The sequence below is a fragment of the Heterodontus francisci genome, chromosome 4 (assembly GCF_036365525.1).
Source record: "Heterodontus francisci isolate sHetFra1 chromosome 4, sHetFra1.hap1, whole genome shotgun sequence".
Lineage (NCBI taxonomy): Eukaryota > Metazoa > Chordata > Chondrichthyes > Heterodontiformes > Heterodontidae > Heterodontus > Heterodontus francisci.
The window spans coordinates 11,590,775-11,612,587 of record NC_090374.1 but is presented as its reverse complement, the minus strand read 5'-3'; the positions used below and the strand labels follow the sequence as shown (position 1 = coordinate 11,612,587).

Genomic DNA, 21,813 nt, shown 5'->3' with positions numbered 1-21,813 from the left:
GTGTCACATCAAAGTAGAGCATGGCTACCTGACCCGAACCGACGACATGTGTCGGGGTCGGGTCTCTCTTTTGGGTCGGCACTCGGGCTCAGGTTGCGCCGGGTCGGACACAGTGCTGCCTTTTGCTCAGGGAGGGAAAGGGAAGTAAGCTGATCAACCAGAAGTCTTCAATCGAACAGTACTGCAGATCTGCAGTACTGTAGAGTCCTGATCACTATCCAATGAACTAAAGAACAAAGAACAGTACAGCACAGGAACAGGCCATTCGGCCTTCCAAGCCTGCGCCGATATTGATGCCTGCCTAAACTAAAACCTTCTGTACTTCCGGGGACTGTATCAGACAGCACTGATTTAAAAGGGGAGATGGTTGCGTAGTGGTATTGTTACTGAATTAGTGCTATGACGCCAGCATCGATTGTTGTAAAAACCTATTTGGTTCGCTAATATCCTTTAGGGAAGGAAATCTGCTCTCCTTGCCTGGTCTGGCTGACATGTGACTTCAGACCCACAGCAATGTGGTTCACTCTTAACTGCCCTCTGAAGTAGCTGAGCAAGCCTCACAGTTGTCAAGGGCAATTAGGGATGGGCAACAAATGCTGGCCTTCCCAGCGATGCCCACATCCTTTGTAAGAATTTTTAAAAATGATTTAAAGGAATTTTTGCTGAGGTTGGCAAAAGGGAGTTTGTTGGAAGGAAAAGTTTTGTAGTGAGTGTTACACTGTGTATGCAGAACAGGGAAGGATTACAGTGGTCAATTCCACCCTGGACGTGCAAGGACATAGAGTGAATAGATCCACAGTGGTGTAAGATTCAAGTTAAGCTTTCGCCTGCACAAGTTCACCCTGAATAGGTGTCTTGCAATTTCCCCTCCTTCGAAAATTTTTGTCATTATCCTCCTCCTCAAAAACTCCTTAGCCCCTCCGTCCTTGAAATCTACCTTCCCATTACCAACCTCCCAATCCACTTCAAGGTCCTTGATCATGTTGCCTTCCAAATCATTGCCCATCATTCTCTCAAATCCATGTTTCAAACTCTCCAGTCAGGTTTCTGCTCCCAAAATAGTATTGAAGCAGGCCTAATCAAAGTCTCTAATTACATCCTGTCTGCAGCCTTTGCGGTCAGTCACACCATTCTCCTCCGTGCTTCTGCTCTGTTGTTTAGGTCAGTGGAACTGCTCTTGCTTTGCATTCCATTCTTCTTTATCCAGTTGTAGCAAGAGCATCTCCAGGAGTGGTTTAACTAACATGGCTCCTCATCGTTGCTTGTAGAGCTCCTCAAGGATCTCTCCTTGGCCTATCCTCTTCCTTATCCTCCCTCCCTCCAGAAATTACTGGGACCACAAGTAAATGAGCTGTCTGGGAGGTGGCTCAGAGAAGCAGCTCACTGGAGTTTCACGTGTATGTATACTCTCTCGAGGAGATGTTTGGCCCAAGTCTCTGGCCACAGTGGTGAAGTAGAAATAAAATCTGCAGCGGGTTAGAATGACAGCAGCTTGCTTTTACATCGGAACAAGAGTAAGCCATTCAGCCCTTTGAGCTTGTTCTGCCATTCAATGAGATCATGGTTGTGATCTAACTCCATATTGCACCATATATCTAACACCATCCCCCACTTCCCCCCCACCCCCAGTTAACAGAAAACTATCAGTCTCAGATTTAAAATTAATAATTGATCAGAGTTCCAAACGTGCAGAAGTGTTTCTTAACTTCACTCCTTAAAGATCTGGCTACAATTCTTAGACTGTGTTCCCTTGTCCTAGTCCTAGATTTCCGAACTACCAGATGTAGTTTTTTTTCTCTACCCTAACTGCTGTTTAAAAATAAAACTGGTTATTTTTGCAGGGGAATTACAGTAGCACCCTGGACTTTACCCAAAACAGGGTGCTGCAGTTGTCTTGGACATCGGATATGCCTCTCCAGTGCACATCACACTCTGTGAGAATCCGCTGCATTGGGAATGATAGTGATTTCCTGTTTACTGGTGTCAGAGCTTGGAGTGACTGGAGCCCACTGTTGACACTCGACGGTAAGTTGCATTTTATGTTCTGCAGTTTGTTATCGAAACAGTATCACTGTACCTTGCCCGTATATCAAAAAAAATGTTTTAGTCCAGTGGAAATGGGATATTCAATGGGTGATTTGGTGTGAATTTGTATGATGCAGTTTGCTGTATTGATCAGAAGCCATGCTGTGCATGCTGCCATGTAAACTAGACCGTGAGAACATTAACTCATTCAATATATGTTAAATTCGTAATGTTACACTTTTCAAGTAACCTTGTTTTTTATGGGCAAATCCATCATATTTTAGTATCAGTAGGTACTGTGTTGGCAGTTTTCAACCTCACTCTGGCACCTCACAAAGCAGGACTGATTGTAGGACAGGAAATACTGCTTATGGCCTACCACTACAATGTAAAACTGAGCAGTAAAAAAAAATCCAGTGAATTATTCCACACCTGATGACACAGGCCAGGCAAATATTTCTCCCATATCATAAAAGTGAAATACCGCAGATGCTGGAAATCTGAAATAAAAACAAGATATGCTGGAAATACTAAGCAGGTCTGGCAGCATCTGTGGCGAGAGAAGCAGAGTTAACGCTTCAGGTCAGTGACCTTTCATCAGAAATATTTCTCCCATCTGTGATCCTTAACTTATATTATTCAGGAACCTTTCTTGGGTCCATGTTCCATGGAACACTTCTACCTAGGATGTGTTGCTGACAAGAACAAAGAACAGTACAGCACAGGAACAGGCCATACGGCCCTCCAAGCCTGCGCCGATCTTGATGCCTGCCTAAACTAAAACCTTCAGCACTTCCAGGGACCGTATCCCTCTATTCCCATCCTATTCATGTATTTGTCAAGATGCATCTTAAACGTCGCGATCGTACCTGCTTCCACCACCTCCCCCGGCAGCAAGCTCCAGGCACTCACCACCCTCTGTGTAAAGACCTTGCCTCGCACATCCATCCCCTCTAAACTTTGCCCCTCTCACTTTAAACCTATGTCCCCTAGTAACTGACTCTTCCACCCTGGGAAAAAGCTTCTGACTATCCACTCTGTCCATGCCGCTCATAACTTTGTAAATCTCTATCATGTCACCCCTCCACCTCCGTCGTTCCAGTGAAAACAATCCGAGTTTATCCAACCTCTCCTCATAGCTAATGCCCTCCAGACCAGGCAACATCCTGATAAACCTCTTCTGTACCCTCTCCAAAGCCTCCACGTCCTTCTGGTAGTGTGGCGACCAGAATTGCATGCAATATTCTAAGTGTGGCCTAACTAAAGTTCTGTACAGCCGCAGCATGACTTGCCAATTTTTATACTCTATGCCCCGACCGATGAAGGCAAGCATGCCGTATGCCTTCTTGACTACCTTATCCACCTGCGTTGCCACTTTCAGTGACCTGTGGACCTGTACGCCCAGATCTCTCTGCCTGTCAATACTCCTAAGGGTTGTGCCATTTACTGTATACTTCCCACCTGTATTAGATCTTCTAAAATGCATTACCTCACATTTGTCCGGATTAAACTCTATCTGCCATTTCTCCGCCCAAGTCTCCAACCGATCTATATCCTGCTGTATCCTCTGACAATCCTCATCACTATCCGCAACGCCGCCAACCTTTGCGTCGTCCGCAAACTTACTAATCAGACCGGCTACATTTTCCTCCCAATCATTTATATATACTACAAATGGCAAAGGTCCCAGCAGTGATAGCTGCGGAACACCACTAGTCACAGCCCTCCATTCAGAAAAGCACCCTTCCACTGCTACCCTCTGTCTTCTATGACAGAGCCTGTTCTGTATCCATCTTGCCAGCTCACCTCTGATCCCGTGTGACTTCACCTTTTGTACCATTCTGCCATGAGGGACCTTTTCAAAGGCTTTACTGAAGTCCATATAGATAACATCCACTGCCCTTCCTTCATCAATCATCTTTGTCACTTCCTCAAAAAACTCAATCAAATTAGTGAGACACGACCTCCCCTTCACAAAACCATGCTGCCTCTCGCTAATAAGTCCATTTGTTTCCAAATGGGAGTAAATCCTGTCCCAAAGAATCCTCTCTAATAATTTCCCTACCACTGATGTAAGGCTCACCGGCCTACAATTTCCTGGATTATCCTTGCTACCCTTCTTAAACAAAGGAACAACATTGGCTATTCTCCAGTCCTCTGGGACCTCACCTGTAGCCAATGAGGATGCAAAGATTTCTGTCAAGGCCCCAGCAATTTCTTCCCTTGCCTCCCTCAGTATTCTGAGGTAGATCCCATCAGGCCCTGGGGACTTGTCTACCTTAATGCCTTAATGCTTTGCAAGACACCCAACACCTCCTTTTTGATAATGAGATGACTGAGACTATCTACAATCCCTTCCCTAGGCTCATCATTCACCAAGTCCTTCTCCTTGGTGAATACTGACGCAAAGTATTCATTTAGTACCTCGTCCATTTCCTCTGGCTCCACACATTGATTCCCTTCTCTGTCCTTGAGCGGGCCAACCCTTTCCCTAGTTACCCTCTTGCTCTTTATATACGTATAAAAAGCCTTGGGATTATCCTTAATCCTGTTTGCCAATGACTTTTCCCGACCCCTTTTAACCCTCCTGACTCCTTGCTTAAGTTCCTTCCTACTGTCTTTATATTCCTCAAGGGATTCGTCTGTTCCTGGCCTTCCAGCCCTTACGAATGCTTCCTTTTTCTTTTTGACTAGGCTCACAATATCCCGCGTTATCCAAGGTTCCCGAAACTTGCCAAACTTATCCTTCTTCCTCACAGGAACATGCTGGTCCTGGATTCTAATCAACTGACATTTGAAAGACTCCCACATGTCAGATGTTGATTTACCCTCAAACAGCTGCCCCCAATCTAAATTCTTCAGTTCCTGCCTAATATTGTTATAATTAGCCTTCCCCCAATTTAGCACCATCACCCGAGGACTACTCTTATCCTTATCCACAAGTACCTTAAAACTTATGGAATTATGGTCACTGTTCGCGAAATGCTCCCCTACTGAAACTTCGTCCGCCTGGCCGGGCTCATTCCGAAATACCAGGTCCAGTACGGCCCCATCCCTAGTTGGACTATCTACGTATTGGTTCAAGAAGCCCTCCTGGATGCTCCTTCAAATTCTGTCCATTTAAGCCGCTAGCACTAAGTGAGTCCCAGTCAATATAGGGGAAGTTAAAATCACCCACCACTACAACCCTGTTACCTTTACATCTTTCCAAAATCTCTCTACATATTTTCTCCTCTACCTCCTGCTGGCTGTTGGGAGGCATGTAGAAATACCCCAACATCGTGACTGCACCCTTCCTATTCCTGAGCTCCACCCATATTTCCTCGCTGCATGACCCCTCCGTGGCCAATCCTGTCTAATAATCCTCAACCACATCTCTGTAATAGCAACAACATCGTAGTTCCAAGTACTAATCCAAGCTCTAAGTTCATCTGCCTTACCTGTTATACTTCTCGCATTGAAACAAATGCACTTCAGACCACCAGTCCTGCTGTGCTCTGCAACATCTCCCTGCCTGCTCTTCCTCTTTACTGGCCTTATTTACCAGTTCCCCCTCATTTATTTTACTTGCTATCCCACTGCTCTGGTTCCCACCCCCCGCCACACTAGTTTAAACCCTCCCAAGTGACGCTAGCAAACCTCGCAGCCAGGATATTTGTGCCCCTCCACTTTAGATGCAACCCGTCCTTCTTGTACAGGTCCCATCTGTCCCTGAAGAGATCCCAATGGTCCAGATATCTGAAACCCTCCCTTCTACACCAGCTGTTCAGCCACATGTTTAGCTGCACTATCTTCCTATTTCTAACCTCACTAGCATGTGGCACAGGGAGTAATCCCGAGATTACACCCCTAGAGGTCCTGTCTTTTAACTTTCTACCTAACTCCCTAAACTCCCCCTGCAGGACCTCGTCACTCTTCCTTCCTATGTCATTGGTACCGATGTGTACCACAACCTCTGGCTGTTCACCCTCCCCCTTCAGAATGTCCCCTGTCTGTTCAGAGACATCCTTGACCCTGGCACCAGGGAGGCAACATATCATCCTGGAGTCTCTTTCACGTCCAAAGAAGCGCCTATCTGTGCCCCTGACTATAGAGTCCCCTATAACCATTGCTCTTCTGCGCTTTGTCTCTCCCTGCTGACTTTTTAAGAACTTCTAGTTCCTCCTCAGTAACTCACTCCTTGCTGAGTGGCAGTGCTTCCCTTTTGGGAGGGAAGAGCATCAGGCCCCGGCCCCTGCCCCCAAGCCTCCTCCCTCTCCCCTGGTTTGGGGCCATGAATTGGAGCCTTCCTTCCCTTCCCTCATCCGAACCCCACCTCTCCCCTCTTTTTCCCTTATCTTCCTCCCGAACTCCCTACAACACATTCTCCTTCCCTGACCTCCAGTCTCCCCACAACCCCTGTCTTCCCTCCAACTCGCCCCTCCCCTCCAACTCGCCCCTCCCCTCCAACTCGCCCCTCCCCTCCAACTCGCCCCTCCCCTCCAACTCGCCCCTCCCCTCCAACTCGCCCCTCCCCTCCAACTCGCCCCTCCCCTCCAACTCGCCCCTCCTCTCCAACTCGCCCCTCCTCTCTCATCCAACTCTCAGAAGATGAGGCTGAAGCATTTGCAATAATCTTCAGCTAGAAGTACCAAGTTGATGATCCATCTCTGCCTCCTCCTGATGTCCCCAGCATCACAGATACCAGTCTTCACCCAATTCGATTCAGTTCACATGATATTTACCCACCGAGACTACAGCAGTTCAAGAAGGCAGCTCACCACCACCTTCTCAAGGGCAATTCGGGATGAGCAATAAATACTGGTCTAGCCTGCGACGCCCACGTCCCATAAATGAATAATAAAAAAATGAATTACCTTTGCCAGTTTTCCCTCCTCATGCCTCCGTAATTGGCTTTATTTAAGTTTAAGATTCTTGTTTGTGATTGGAGTGTGTCACTTTCAAATTTAACATGGAATTCAGTGATATTATGATCATTGTTTCCCAGTGGATCTTTTACCATGCCATTACTACTTAACCCCCCCCGCTTCATTAAATGATACTAGATCTAAGATAGCTTTGTACTGGTCAGTTCCACAACATATCTTCTGGACCACTGTTGCCAATTTCATTGTCCCAGTCTGTATGAAGATTAAAGACTTCCACAATTATTACATTGCCTTTGTTACAATCTCCAGTAATTTCTTGTTTAATGTTCTGTCCAATGGTATAACTGTTGTTAGGGGGCCTATAAATGACTCCCACCAGTGTTTTTTGACTCTTGATATTCCTAATTTCTACCCATACTGCTTCTATTCATGATCTTCTGAGGCCAGATCCTTTTTCACTCATGTCCTTATGCCATCCTTTATTATCAAGGCTACCCCTTCTCCTTTGCCATTCTATCTGGCTTTCTGAAAGATTGTGTACCCAGTATTATTTATTTTATCTGCAGCACCTGTGGAAGAGTCTGTCACTCTAGTATTGGCCTTTATAGCCACTCCAGGCGCAGCTCCACAAACCACTGACCACCTGCAGGCGCTGACCCATTGTCTCCCGAGACAACTAGGCCAAAGAAGAAGAGGATTATTTATTTCCGAACCTTGATCATCTTGTAAACATGTCTCTTTAATGCCGATTAGATCTAAATCATTTACCTCTATTCGTGCCACTACTTCATCTATTTTATTGCAGATGCTTCGTGCATTCAGATAAAGAACCTTTAATTTCATTTTTTTCCTTCTGTTCTCTGCAATCTTATTTGCAAATGTACAATTTGTGATAAACTCTCTGCCCCTTCCTGTCCCATTCTGCGTGTCTTTACCCACAATGCTATACTTTTCTGGTGCCTCGATCTTTCTCTTTGGATTTCTAAATCTCCCTTTACCCAATTCCTCCCCACGACTCGCATTAGTTCACGACCTCTCGCCTGTCTGCTGGCCCTGTCTTAAGTTTGTATGCTCTGTCCCTTCCTGCCACACTCTAATTTTCATTACTCTTATTGCTATCTTGCTCACTTGCCTTCTCTCTTTTTAAATGATCACATCTTCCTTCACTTGATCCCTTGCCTCCACTATTTACTTGAAAGCCCTTTCTACTGCCTTAGTTATACGACTCGCCAGAACACTGGTCCCAGCACGGTTCAGGTGAAGACCTGTCCCAATTTCCCCATTACTGGTGTCGAATGAATCGAAACCCATTTCTCCCACACCAACTTTGAACCACACATTTCATTCTCTGATCTTATTTACCCTATGCCAATTTGCTGGTGCCTCAGGTAATAATCCAGAGATTATTATCTTTGAGGTTCTGCTTTTTGATTTAACCTCCAGCTGCTCATACACCTGAGGCAGAACCCCTTTCCTGGTCCTATCAATGTCATTGGTATCCACGTGGACCATGACAACTGGATCCCCCCCTCACACTGCAAGTTCTTCAGCCCTGAGCAGCTGTCCTGAAACCTGACACTGGTCGGGCCACACAGCCTTCTGGCGCCTCATTCTTGGCTGCAGAGAATTGTGTCTATCCCCATGACTATAACATCTCCTACTGCCACTATATTCCTATTTACTCCCCCTGCTTGAATCGCTACCTCGACCATGGGTGACATGATCAGTTCGCTCATCCACCCTGCCTTCATCGCTCTCATCCATATAAGCTGAAAGAACCTCAAACCTTTTGAACAATTACAAGGTTTGAGGTTCCTCCACTTCTGCCACCTTGATCCTCTTAAATGGCTTCCTCTCACATTCCTCTGTCCCTGACGACTGATCAAATCAGAAAACCTTATCCGATGGGTTGTAACTGCCTTCTGGAGCAAAGTGTCCAGGTAAATATTCCCCTCCCAGATGCATCGCACTCTCTGTAGCTCAACCTCAAGCTCATTGACTCTGAGCCGAAGTTGCTGCAGCTGAAGCGCCCCTCCCCTCCAGCGCTCCACTCCCCTCCCCTCCCCTCCAGTGCTCCACTCCCCTCCCCTCCCCTCCAGCGCTCCTCTCCCCTCCCCTCCAGCTCTCCTCTCCCCTCCCCTCCAGCTCTCCTCTCCCCTCCCCGCCAACTCTCCCCTCCCTCCCCTCCAGCTCTCCTCTCCCCTCCCCTCCAGCTCTCCCCTCCCCTCCCCTCCAGCTCTCCCCTCCCCTCCCCTCCAGCTCTCCCCTCCCCTCCCCTCCAGCTCTCCCCTCCCCTCCCCTCCAGCTCTCCCCTCCCCTCCCCTCCAGCTCTCCCCTCCCCTCCCCTCCCCTCCCCTCCAGCTCTCCTCTCCCCTCCCCTCCAGCTCTCCTCTCCCCTCCCCTCCAGCTCTCCTCTCCCCTCCCCTCCAGCTCTCCTCTCCCCTCCCCTCCAGCTCTCCTCTCCCCTCCCCTCCAGCTCTCCTCTCCCCTCCCCTCCAGCTCTCCTCTCCCCTCCCCTCCAGCTCTCCTCTCCCCTCCCCTCCAGCTCTCCTCTCCCCTCCCCTCCAGCTCTCCTCTCCCCTCCCCTCCAGCTCTCCTCTCCCCTCCCCTCCCCTCCAGCTCTCCTCTCCCCTCCCCTCCAGCTCTCCTCTCCCCTCCCCTCCCCTCCCCTCTCCCCTCCCCTCCAGCTCTCCTCCCCCCTCCCCTCCCCTCCCCTCCAGCTCCTCTCCCCTCCCCTCCAGCTCCTCTCCCCTCCCCTCCAGCTCCTCTCCCCTCCCCTCCAGCTCCTCTCCCCTCCCCTCCAGCTCCTCTCCCCTCCCCTCCAGCTCCTCTCCCCTCCCCTCCCCTCCAGCTCCTCTCCCCTCCCCTCCAGCTCCTCTCCCCTCCCCTCCAGCTCCTCTCCCCTCCCCTCCAGCTCCTCTCCCCTCCCCTCCAGCTCCTCTCCCCTCCCCTCCAGCTCCTCTCCCCTCCCCTCCAGCTCCTCTCCCCTCCCCTCCAGCTCCTCTCCCCTCCCCTCCAGCTCCTCTCCCCTCCCCTCCAGCTCCTCTCCCCTCCCCTCCAGCTCCTCTCCCCTCCCCTCCAGCTCCTCTCCCCTCCCCTCCAGCTCCTCTCCCCTCCCCTCCAGCTCCTCTCCCCTCCCCTCCAGCTCCTCTCCCCTCCAGCTCCTCTCCCCTCCCCTCCAGCTCCTCTCCCCTCCCCTCCAGCTCCTCTCCCCTCCCCTCCAGCTCTCCTCTCCCCTCCAGCTCTCCTCTCCCCTCCAGCTCTCCTCTCCCCTCCAGCTCTCCTCTCCCCTCCAACTCTCCTCTCCCCTCCAACTCTCCTCTCCCCTCCAACTCTCCTCTCCCCTCCAACTCTCCTCTCCCCTCCAACTCTCCTCTCCCCTCCAACTCTCCTCTCCCCTCCAACTCTCCTCTCCCCTCCAACTCTCCTCTCCCCTCCAACTCTCCTCTCCCCTCCAACTCTCCTCTCCCCTCCAACTCTCCTCTCCCCTCCAACTCTCCTCTCCCCTCCAGCTCTCCTCTCCCCTCCAGCTCTCCTCTCCCCTCCAGCTCTCCTCTCCCCTCCCCTCCAGCTCTCCTCTCCCCTCCCCTCCAGCTCTCCTCTCCCCTCCCCTCCAGCTCTCCTCTCCCCTCCCCTCCAGCTCTCCTCTCCCCTCCCCTCCAGCTCTCCTCTCCCCTCCCCTCCAGCTCTCCTCTCCCCTCCCCTCCAGCTCTCCTCTCCCCTCCCCTCCAGCTCTCCTCTCCCCTCCCCTCCAGCTCTCCTCTCCCCTCCCCTCCAGCTCTCCTCTCCCCTCCCCTCCAGCTCTCCTCTCCCCTCCCCTCCAGCTCTCCTCTCCCCTCCCCTCCCCTCCCCTCCCCTCCAGCTCTCCTCTCCCCTCCCCTCCCCTCCCCTCCAGCTCTCCTCTCCCCTCCCCTCCAGCTCTCCTCTCCCCTCCCCTCCAGCTCTCCCCTCCCCTCTCCTCTCCCCTCCCCTCCCCTCCCCTCCCCTCCAGCTCTCCTCTCCCTTCCCCTCCCCTCCCCTCCAGCTCTCCTCTCCCCTCTCCTCTCCCCTCCCCTCCAGCTCTCCTACCCTCCCCTCCAGCTCTCCTACCCTCCCCTCCAGCTCTCCTACCCTCCCCTCCAGCTCTCCTACCCTCCCCTCCAGCTCTCCTCCCCTCCCCTCCAGCTCTCCTCCCCTCCCCTCCAGCTCTCCTACCCTCCCCTCCAGCTCTCCTACCCTCCCCTCCAGCTCTCCTACCCTCCCCTCCAGCTCTCCTACCCTCCCCTCCAGCTCTCCTACCCTCCCCTCCAGCTCTCCTCCCCTCCCCTCCAGCTCTCCTCCCCTCCCCTCCAGCTCTCCTCCCCTCCCCTCCAGCTCTCCTCCCCTCCCCTCCAGCTCTCCTCCCCTCCCCTCCAGCTCTCCTCCCCTCCAGCTCTCCTCCCCTCCCCTCCAGCTCTCCTCCCCTCCCCTCCAGCTCTCCTCCCCTCCCCTCCAGCTCTCCTCCCCTCCCCTCCAGCTCTCCTCCCCTCCCCTCCAGCTCTCCTCCCCTCCCCTCCCGCTCTCCTCTCCTCTCCCCTCCCCTCCAGCTCTCCCCTCCAGCTCACCTACCCTCCCCTCCAGCTCCTCTCCCCTCCCCTCCAGCTCCTCTCCCCTCCCCTCCAGCTCCTCTCCCCTCCCCTCCCCTCCAGCTCTCCTCTCCTCTCCCCTCCCCTCCCCTCCAGCTCTCCTCTCCCCTCCCCTCCAGCTCTCCTCTCCCCTCCCCTCCAGCTCTCCTCTCCCCTCCCCTCCAGCTCTCCTCTCCCCTCCCCTCCAGCTCTCCTCCCCTCCCCTCCAGCTCTCCTCCCCTCCCCTCCAGCTCTCCTCCCCTCCCCTCCAGCTCTCCTCCCCTCCCCTCCAGCTCTCCTCCCCTCCCCTCCAGCTCTCCTCCCCTCCCCTCCAGCTCTCCTCTCCCCTCCAGCTCTCCTCTCCCCTCCAGCTCTCCTCTCCCCTCCAGCTCTCCTCTCCCCTCCAGCTCTCCTCTCCCCTCCAGCTCTCCTCTCCCCTCCAGCTCTCCCCTCCCCTCCAGCTCTCCCCTCCCCTCCAGCTCTCCCCTCCCCTCCAGCTCTCCCCTCCCCTCCAGCTCTCCCCTCCCCTCCAGCTCTCCCCTCCCCTCCAGCTCTCCCCTCCCCTCCAGCTCTCCCCTCCCCTCCAGCTCTCCCCTCCTCTCCAGCTCTCCTCTCCTCTCCCCTGCAGCTCGCCTCTCCCCTCCAATTCTCCCCTCCCCTCCCCTCCAGCTCTCCTCTCCCCTCCAGCTCTCCTCTCCCCTCCCCTCCACCCCTCCTCTCCTCTCCACTCCCCTCCCCTCCAGCTCTCCTCTCCCCTCCCCTCCAGCTCGCCTCTCCCCTCCGCTCCCCTCCCCTCCCCTCCAGCTCTCCCCTCCCCTCCCCTCCAGCTCTCCCCTCCCCTCCCCTCCAGCTCTCCCCTCCCCTCCAGCTCTCCCCTCCCCTCCCCTCCAGCGCTCCTCTCCCCTCTCCTCCAGCGCTCCTCTCCCCTCCCCTCCAGCTCTCGACTCCCCTCCCCTCCAACTCTCCCCTCCCTCCCCTCCAGCTCTCCTCTCCCCTCCCCTCCCCTCCCCTCCCCTCCGCTCCAGCTCTCCTCTCCCCTCCCCTCCCCTCCCCTCCAGCTCTCCTCTCCCCTCCTCTCCCCTCCTCTCCCCTCCCCTCCCCTCCCCTCCCCTCCACTCCAGCTCTCCTCTCCCCTCCCCCCTCCCCTCCCCTCCCCTCCCCTCCCCTCCAGCTCATCTCCCCTCCCCTCCAGCTCTCCTCCTCTCCAGCTCCTCTCCTCTCCCCTCCAGCTCCTCTCCCCTCCACTCCAGCTCCTCTCCCCTCCCCTCCAGCTCCCCTCCCCTCCCCTCCAGCTCCCCTCCCCTCCCCTCCTCTCCCCTCCAACTCTCCTCTCCCCTCCAACTCTCCTCTCCCCTCCAACTCTCCTCTCCCCTCCAACTCTCCTCTCCCCTCCAACTCTCCTCTCCCCTCCAACTCTCCTCTCCCCTCCAACTCTCCTCTCCACTCCAACTCTCCTCTCCCCTCCAACTCTCCTCTCCCCTCCAACTCTCCTCTCCCCTCCAACTCTCCTCTCCCCTCCAACTCTCCTCTCCCCTCCAACTCTCCTCTCCCCTCCAACTCTCCTCTCCCCTCCAACTCTCCTCTCCCCTCCAACTCTCCTCTCCCCTCCAACTCTCCTCTCCCCTCCAACTCTCCTCTCCCCTCCAACTCTCCTCTCCCCTCCAACTCTCCTCTCCCCTCCAACTCTCCTCTCCCCTCCAACTCTCCTCTCCCCTCCAACTCTCCTCTCCCCTCCAACTCTCCTCTCCCCTCCAACTCTCCTCTCCTCTCCAACCCTCCTCTCCCCTCCAACCCTCCTCTCCCCTCCAACTCTCCTCTCCCCTCCAACTCTCCTCTCCCCTCCAACTCTCCTCTCCCCTCCAACTCTCCTCTCCCCTCCAACTCTCCTCTCCCCTCCAACTCTCCTCTCCCCTCCAACTCTCCTCTCCCCTCCAACTCTCCCCTCCAACTCTCCTCTCCCCTCCAACTCTCCTCTCCCCTCCAACTCTCCTCTCCCCTCCAACTCTCCTCTCCCCTCCAGCTCTCCTCTCCCCTCCAGCTCTCCTCTCCCCTCCAGCTCTCCTCTCCCCTCCAGCTCTCCTCTCCCCTCCAGCTCTCCTCTCCCCTCCCCTCCAGCTCTCCTCTCCCCTCCCCTCCAGCTCTCCTCTCCCCTCCCCTCCAGCTCTCCTCTCCCCTCCCCTCCAGCTCTCCTCTCCCCTCCCCTCCAGCTCTCCTCTCCCCTCCCCTCCAGCTCTCCTCTCCCCTCCCCTCCAGCTCTCCTCTCCCCTCCCCTCCAGCTCTCCTCTCCCCTCCCCTCCAGCTCTCCTCTCCCCTCCCCTCCAGCTCTCCTCTCCCCTCCCCTCCAGCTCTCCTCTCCCCTCCCCTCCAGCTCTCCTCTCCCCTCCCCTCCAGCTCTCCTCTCCTCTCCCTTCCCCTCCCCTCCCCTCCAGCTCCCCTCCCCCCCCTCCAGCTCCCCTCCCCCCCCCCTCCAGCTCCCCTCCCTCCCCCCTCCCCTCCCCTCCCCCCTCACCTCCCCTCCAGCTCCCCTCCCCTCCCCTCCCCTCCCCTCCAGCTCCTCTCCCCTCCCCTCCCCTCCAGCTCCTCTCCCCTCCCCTCCCCTCCAGCTCCCCTCCCCTCCCCTCCCCTCCAGCTCCTCTCCCCTCCCCTCCCCTCCAGCTCCTCTCCCCTCCCCTCCAGCTCCTCTCCCCTCCCCTCCAGCTCCTCTCCCCTCCCCTCCAGCTCCTCTCCCCTCCCCTCCAGCTCCTCTCCCCTCCCCTCCAGCTCCTCTCCCCTCCCCTCCAGCTCCTCTCCCCTCCCCTCCAGCTCCTCTCCCCTCCCCTCCAGCTCCTCTCCTCTCCCCTCCAGCTCTCCTCTCCTCTCCCCTCCCTCCAGCTCTCCTCTCCTCTCCCTCCCTCCAGCTCTCCTCTCCTCTCCCCTCCCTCCAGCTCTCCTCTCCTCTCCCCTCCCTCCAGCTCTCCTCTCCTCTCCCCTCCCTCCAGCTCTCCTCTCCTCTCCCCTCCCTCCAGCTCTCCTCTCCTCTCCCCTCCCCTCCAGCTCTCCCCTCCCCTCCAGCTCTCCTCTCCCCTCCCCTCCACTCCAACTCTCCTCTCCCCTCCCCTCCACTCCAGCTGTCCTCTCCCCTCCCCTCCCCTCCAGCTCTCCTCTCCCCTCCCCTCCTTTCCACTCCCCTCCAGCTCTCCTCTCCCCTCCCCTCCCGCTCACCTCCCCCCTCCCGCTCTCCTCCCCCCTCCCCTCCCCTCCCCTCCCGCTCTGCTCCCCCCTCCCCTCCCCTCCCGCTCTCCTCCCCCCTCCCCTCCCCTCCAGCTCTCCTCCCCCCTCCAGCTCTCCTCCCCCCTCCAGCTCTCCTCCCCCCTCCAGCTCTCCTCCCCCCTCCAGCTCTCCTCCCCCCTCCAGCTCTCCTCCCCCCTCCAGCTCTCCTCCCCCCTCCAGCTCCCCTCCCCCCTCCAGCTCCCCTCCCCCCTCCAGCTCCCCTCCCCCCTCCCGCTCCCCTCCCCCCTCCCGCTCCCCTCCCCCCTCCCGCTCCCCTCCCCCCTCCCGCTCCCCTCCCCCCTCCCGCTCCCCTCCCCCATCCCGCTCCCCTCCCCCCTCCCCTCCCCCCTCCCCCCTCTCCTCCCCCCTCCCCTCCAGCTCTCCTCTCCCCTCCCCTCCCCTCCCCTCCCCTCCCCTCCAGCTCTCCGCTCCCCTCCAGCTCTCCGCTCCCCTCCAGCTCTCCTCTTCCTTCCCCTCCCCTCCCCTCCAGCTCTCCTCTCCTCTCCTCTCCCCTCCAGCTCTCCTCTCCTCTCCTCTCCCCTCCAGCTCTCCTCTCCCCTCCAGCTCTCCTCTCCCCTCCAGCTCTCCTCTCCCCTCCAGCTCTCCTCTCCCCTCCAGCTCTCCTCTCCCCTCCAGCTCTCCTCTCCCCTCCAGCTCTCCTCTCCCCTCCAGCTCTCCTCTCCCCTCCAGCTCTCCTCTCCCCTCCAGCTCTCCTCTCCCCTCCAGCTCTCCTCTCCCCTCCAGCTCTCCTCTCCCCTCCAGCTCTCCTCTCCCCTCCAGCTCTCCTCTCCCCTCCAGCTCTCCTCTCCCCTCCAGCTCTCCTCTCCCCTCCAGCTCTCCTCTCCCCTCCCGCTCTCCTCTCCCCTCCCGCTCTCCTCTCCCCTCCCCTCCAGCTCTCCTCTCCCCCCCCCCTCTCCCCCCCCCCTCTCCCCCCCCCCTCTCCCCCCCCCTCTCTCCCCCCCCCTCTCCCCCCCCTCTCTCCCCCCTCCCTCCCCCCCCTCCCACCCCCCCCCTCCCCTTCTCTCAGCCACTTGCTCCCCCCCTTCCGCTTTTCCCCACTCAGCTGCTCGTTTCCGCCCCACTGGCCGCGCCCCCCCACCCCCCCTGCCCCCAGCCATTCACTGCAGCCCCACTGGCCGCTGTCCCCCCTCAGCCACTCACTCCAGGCCTCGAGGTTTTCTGCAACTTCCCCTTCCTCTCCACCGGCCGCTCCCCACCCCCCACCCCCCTTCAGCTGCTTGCACCTGAGCTCGGCACTGCACCCTCACACCCCCCGCCCTGGCCGATTGTTCCCCGCTTCCCGCCCACACCTCTCTCTGATTGCTCACTTCCGGCTTCATCGACCCATCACTCCTTGCTTCTTCGGGTGGCTTGCGGAAAATGATCGAATGTGGGATGGAGTCACTGAGAAGAGGGAAGCGGGGAGCGAGCGGCGAGAGCGGGGGAAGCGAGCAGCGGGATACGATTGGCCGAAGGGGGAGGGTCCGGGGGAGGGAGCTGTGGTGAGGTCTGGAGCTTGGGGGTTGGTCGGGGGGAAGTGGCGAGGCTGCAGCGAGTACTTAAGAGAAGGCAGCAGGGAGTGAGCGGCGCGAAGTGCAAAGGCAGGAGGGAGTGGGGGACTGTTGGGGGTGAGGTGGAGGCGAAAATGGCAGCCATTGAGTGGATTTTCAGGTTGAATTTGGTTTTTTTGTAATAAATTGAGCAGCACCATCTTTAATCCTGGCAGCTGCCTGAACGTCACACAGTGACATTTCAGTGAAAGAGGCAGCATTTGTGCATGTGCTGGTACTGCGCCACCTAGTGGTTGCATTGTCAGCAAACACAGCCTTTTCTGAAAGGTTGTTGACCTGAGGCATTAACACTGTTTCTCTCCCTGCAGATGCTGCCAGACCTGCTGAGTTTTTCTGGCAGTTTTTGTTTTTTTTAATGAATTATTATTATTTATTTTTAAGTATGTCATTATTTTGTTTTTTCAGGACAGGACACGTCGAACCAAACCAATAGTAAAGTCTATTCTGCAGATGGTACTGTTCTGAAAGCGGGATCCAACCTGACATTTTGTTGTGTAGCTGGTAAAGGAAAAAGTGTTGAAGAGTTGTCTTTTGGCAACTTGAATTTATCAACAATCGAATTAAGCAACAGAAGCCAGGCTGTCAGGGTACAGAATATCTCTCCATCAATAGAATCTGGAACAAACGTTGTTTGCATTTTATCTTCGGATGAATACATAGGAGCCGTCATATATATTGGCTGTAAGTATGTTGGAGGCACAAGTGGGAATTAACATTGCTTCCGTATTTGTGTTAATACTGTGATGAAGGAAAGGGCAGGAAGTGTTGCATATTGATGTGTATCTGACCCAGAGCTAGAATACCAGTGCATCACATGGAGTCCACACACTGTGCAATAGACGTGTCCTGCGTACCCTGCAATAGCCACGTGTCTAGTACCCTGCATCAGCCGCCTGCCAGATAAAATCCACAGAACAGTGTACCAGATATGGTCATGCACAATATATTACAGTACCTGCATTCAAAGGGAGGTACGTTTACTTTGCTGGTTAATGGTGCTGCAGGGTAGAAGCCCATTGTTGTTAGTGTTTAATGCTCATTCCTTTAATGATCACCCCTTTACCTATTTGTTGCTGGTATGATCACCTTGTATAGGGGTTACCCCGTAGAGTGATGATGTGAATATTAGAATCAAATTATCATTGCAGGAACCAAGTCCAGCATTACCTGCAGCTTTTCTTTCAGTTCTACTGATCCTATTGTTGCTGGAATCGTGGAATGACTTGCAGGAATGCTCAACTCTGCTACTTGCTTTTGACAGCTGATTTAATTTATTGCTTTCACCCTCATCTCAATCTTTTCTTTTGTAGTCAAATTCCTTTTGTCCCATTGACTTGGTACCAGGGTAAAGAACATCACGGAGAAGGTGCGGAATATTCTGTGGAGGGAAGGGAGTGAGCCAGAAGTTGTGGTGCATGTTGGTACAGTCGACAAGAGCAGGTATTGAGGTCCTACGGTCAGACTTGAGGAGCTAGGCTGCAAGTAAACAGTAGGACGTCGAAGGGAAGGTAATAATCTGTGCTAGTGAGAGTAGAAATAGAAAGATAGGGAGGATCAATATGTGGCTTGAGGCATGGTGCAGGAGGGAGTTCTTCAGGTTCTTGGGGCATTGGGAACAGTTCTTGGGTAGAGATCCCTCATCAAAGGGATGAGTTGCATCTCAACAGGACTGGGACCGAAGTCCTCGCAGGGAGTTTCACTATAGTGTGGTTGGGCAGGGTTTAAACTAAATTGGCAGGGGGTTGGGCACCAGCATTAGAAATAGAAAAGGGGAATAAGGTGCATAATGTGAGGGTGTGGACAGTACTAGAAAAGAGAGTAGCTCCATATTAGAAAGTGTAGGGGAGTACTTAAAAAAAAAAAGTAATTAGGAGAGCGAAGAGAGGGCATGAAAAAACACTGGCGGGCAAGATAAAGGAAAATCCCAAGGCGTTTTAGAGTATATTAAGGTCAAGAGGATAACCAGGGAAAGAGTAGGGCCCAATAAGGACCGAAGTGGCAATCTGTGTATGGAGCCGGAGGACTTAGGTGAGGTTTTAAATGATTACTTTTCATCTGTGTTCGCTATGGAGAAGGACGATGTAGGTGTAGAGATCAGGGAGGGGGATTGTGATATACTTGAACAAATTAGCATTGAAAGGGAGGTGGTCTTAGCAGTTTTAGCGGGCTTAAAAGTGGATGAATCCCCAGGCCCAGATGAGATGTATCCCAGGCTGCTATGTGAGGCAAGGGAGGAGATAGCAGGGGCTCTGACACAAATTTTCAAATCCTCTCTGGCCACAGGAGAAGTGCCAGGGGACTGCAGGACAGCGAATGTGGTTCCATTATTCAATAAGGGTAGTAGGGATAAACCAGGTAATTACAGGCCGGTGAGTCTAACATCAGTGGTAGGGAAACTATTGGAAAAGGTTCTGAGGGACAGGATTAATCTCCACTTGGAGAGACCGAGATTAATCAAGGATCGTCAGCATTGCTTTGTCAGGGAGATCATGTCTAACAAATTTGATTGAATTTTCGAGGCGATGGCTAGGTGTGTGAATGAGGTTAAAGCAGTTGATGTAGTCTACATGGACTTCAGTCAGGCTTTTGATGAGGTCCCGCATGGGAGATTGGTCAAGAAGGTAAGAGCCCAAGGGATCCAGGGCAATTTGGCAAATTGGATCCAAAATTGGCTTAGTGCCAGGAGGCAGAGAGTGATGGGCGAGGATTGTTTTTGCGATTGGAAGCCTGTGACCAGTGGTGTACTGCAGGGATCAGTGCTGGGACTCTTGCTGTTTGTGGTGTACATTAATGATTTAGACGTGAATATAGGAGGTATGATCAGTAAGTTTGCAGATGACAGAAAAATTGTTGGTGTTGTAAATAGTGAGGAGGAAAACCTTAGATTACAGGACGATTTTCAATGGGCTGGTAAGATGGGCAGAGCAGTGGCAAATGGAATTTAATCCTGACAAGTGTGAGATGATGCATTTTGGGAGGACTAACAAGTGAAGGGAATATACAATGGATGGTTGGACCCTAGGAAGTACAGAAGGTTAGGGGGACCTTGGTGTACTTGTCCAAAGATCACTGAAGGCAGCAGCGCAGGTCGATAAGGTGGTTAGCAAGGCATATGGGATACTTGCCTTTATTAGCCGAAGCATAGAATATAAGAGCAGGGAGGTTATGATGGAGCTATATAAAACGTTAGTTCAGCCACAGCTGGAGTCCTGTGTACAGTTCTGGGCACCACATTATAGGAAGGATGTGATTGCACTGGAGAGGGTGCAGAGGAGATTCACCAGGATGTTGTCTGGGCCGGAGCATTTCAGCTATGAAGAGAGACTGGATAGGCTAGGGTTGTTTTCCTTAGAGCAGAGAAGGCTGAGAGGGGACCTGATTGAGGTATACAAAATTATGAGGGGCATTGATAGGGTGGATGGGAAGAAACTTTTTCCCTCAGTGGAGGTGTCAATAACCAGGGGGCATAGATGTAAGGTAAGGGGCAGGACGTTTAGAGGGAATTTGAGGAAAAAAAATTTCACCCAGAGGGTGGTTGGAGTCTGGAACACAATGCCTGAAGAGGTGAAGGCAGGAACACTCACAACATTTAAGAAATATTTAGATGGGCAGTTGAAACGCCATAGCATACAAGGCTATGGGCCAAGTGCTGGAAAATGGGATTAGAATAGATAAACTTGATGGCCAGCATGGACACGGTGGGCCGAAGGGTCTGTTTCTGTGCTGTATAGTTCCATGATTCTGGATAAGAGCAGACTGAGAACTACTACGAGGAATGTAAAGACAGCTTTGGAATGCTTGTGTGTAAATGCACAAAGTGTGGTGAATAAGGTTGGTGAGCTTCAAGCACAAATAGCAGTTTGAAAATGGCCTCCTTCTGTGCTGTAAAATGACTCGATGACTCTTATTATGTCGTGGCAATAATGGGAACGTGCCTTAAAAATGGCGAGGACTGGGAGCTTAATATAGGATATAAAGTGTTCAGTAAAGGTAAAGGATAAAAGGGAATAAAAGCAAAATACTGCGGATGCTGGAAATCTGAAACAAAAACAAGAAATGCTGGAATCACTCAGCAGGTCTGGCAGCATCTGTGGAAAGAGAAGCAGAGTTAACGTTTCGGGTCAGTGACCCTTCTTCGGAAGGATAAAAGGGAGTTGGGGTGGCAGTATGGATTGGAGAAGACATTGTAGTGTTGGAAATAGGTGACATCCTTGAGGGGGCAAGGACAGAATCCATTTGTTTTGAGTTGAGAAGCAAAAAGGGGATAATCACGCTATTCTATTCTATCGGCCTCCAAACAGTGAGAGAGAAAGAGAAGCAAACCTGTAGGGAAAACTCAGAAATATGCAAGAACTCTAGAGTTCCAGGATGAGGAACTTCAGTTATGATGATTGATTGGAGGCGTTGTCACTATTTTCCTTGGAGAAGAGAAAGCTGAGAGAAGATTTGATGGAGGTATTCAAAATCATGAGCCTGGACAGAGTGGATTCTTGAAAGAGAGACGAGAGGGCACAGTTTTAAAATTATTGGCAAAAGAAGCAAAAGCGAGAGGAGGAAAAACTTATTCACGCAGTTAAGGTCAAGGTCTAGTTAAGGTCTGGAATGCACTGCCTGAGAGTGTGGTGGAGGCTGGTTCAATCAAGGCTTTCAAAAAGGAATTAGACTGTTACCTGAAAAGGAAAAATGTGCAGGGTTACGGGGAGAAGGCAGGGCAATGGCATTAGTTGAATTGCTTATTTGGAGATCCGATGCAGACACAATGGGCTGAACGGCCTCCTCCTGCGCTGTAACAATTCTGTGATTCTGTTGTGGTATTGGGGGACTTTAATTACCCAAATATCGATTGGGGTTATGTTAGAGTAAAGATTAGGAGGGGAGGGGATTTCTGAAATGTGTTTAGAAGAACTGCCTTGATCAGTGTGTTCTCTGCCCAACTGGAAAGAAGGCATGTTGGATCTGGTTCTGGCAAATGTGTCAGGTGGATCAAGTGGCTGTTGGGGAGCACTTGGGTAAGAGTGATCGTCAGGTTTATACTAGTAATGCTGAAAAGCAAGGAAAGAAGTAAGGTAGCTTGGAAGAGGGCTAATTTCAGTACAGTGAGAAGGGATCTAGCCAGGGTAAAATTATAGGAAAAGCGGGTTATCTTTAAGGAAGAGATTCTTCAGGTACAGGCTCGGTACATTTCAACAAGGGTGAAAGGTAGGGGAACCAAAAACAGGGCTCCTTGGATGATGAGGGAGATAGACATTATAATGAAACAAAAAAAAGGTCTATGATGCATGACAGGTGAATTGTTCAAGTGAACCAGGCTATATGCAATAAGTTGAGAGGAGAAGTCAAGAGGAAAATAAGACTGTTTCCCCCCCCCCACCCCCGCCACTCGCCGTCGACACCCCCCCACCCCACAAACCTTCTCGCTGCAGGCCTTGCCACTTCCCGCCTGAGCCACTAGGTCCCGCCCTCACAGATTCCTCTCCCCACCCCTCACTGCAGGCCTCACTGCTGCCCGCTTCAGCC

The 21,813-nt window shown here is 53.7% G+C and overlaps 1 protein-coding gene across 4 annotated transcripts in view; it reads left to right on the top strand.

Moving 5' to 3' along the window:
* LOC137368889 (leukemia inhibitory factor receptor-like) overlaps positions 1-21,813 on the top strand; it is a 292,925-nt gene that overhangs the window by 212,182 nt on the left and 58,930 nt on the right. For all 4 annotated transcript variants that reach the window (XM_068029136.1, XM_068029137.1, XM_068029138.1 and 1 more), the window contains 2 exons: positions 1,842-2,025; positions 16,702-16,977. In XM_068029136.1, the coding sequence (XP_067885237.1) occupies positions 1,842-2,025; positions 16,702-16,977 (460 nt within the window). The remainder of the gene's footprint in view (positions 1-1,841; positions 2,026-16,701; positions 16,978-21,813) is intronic.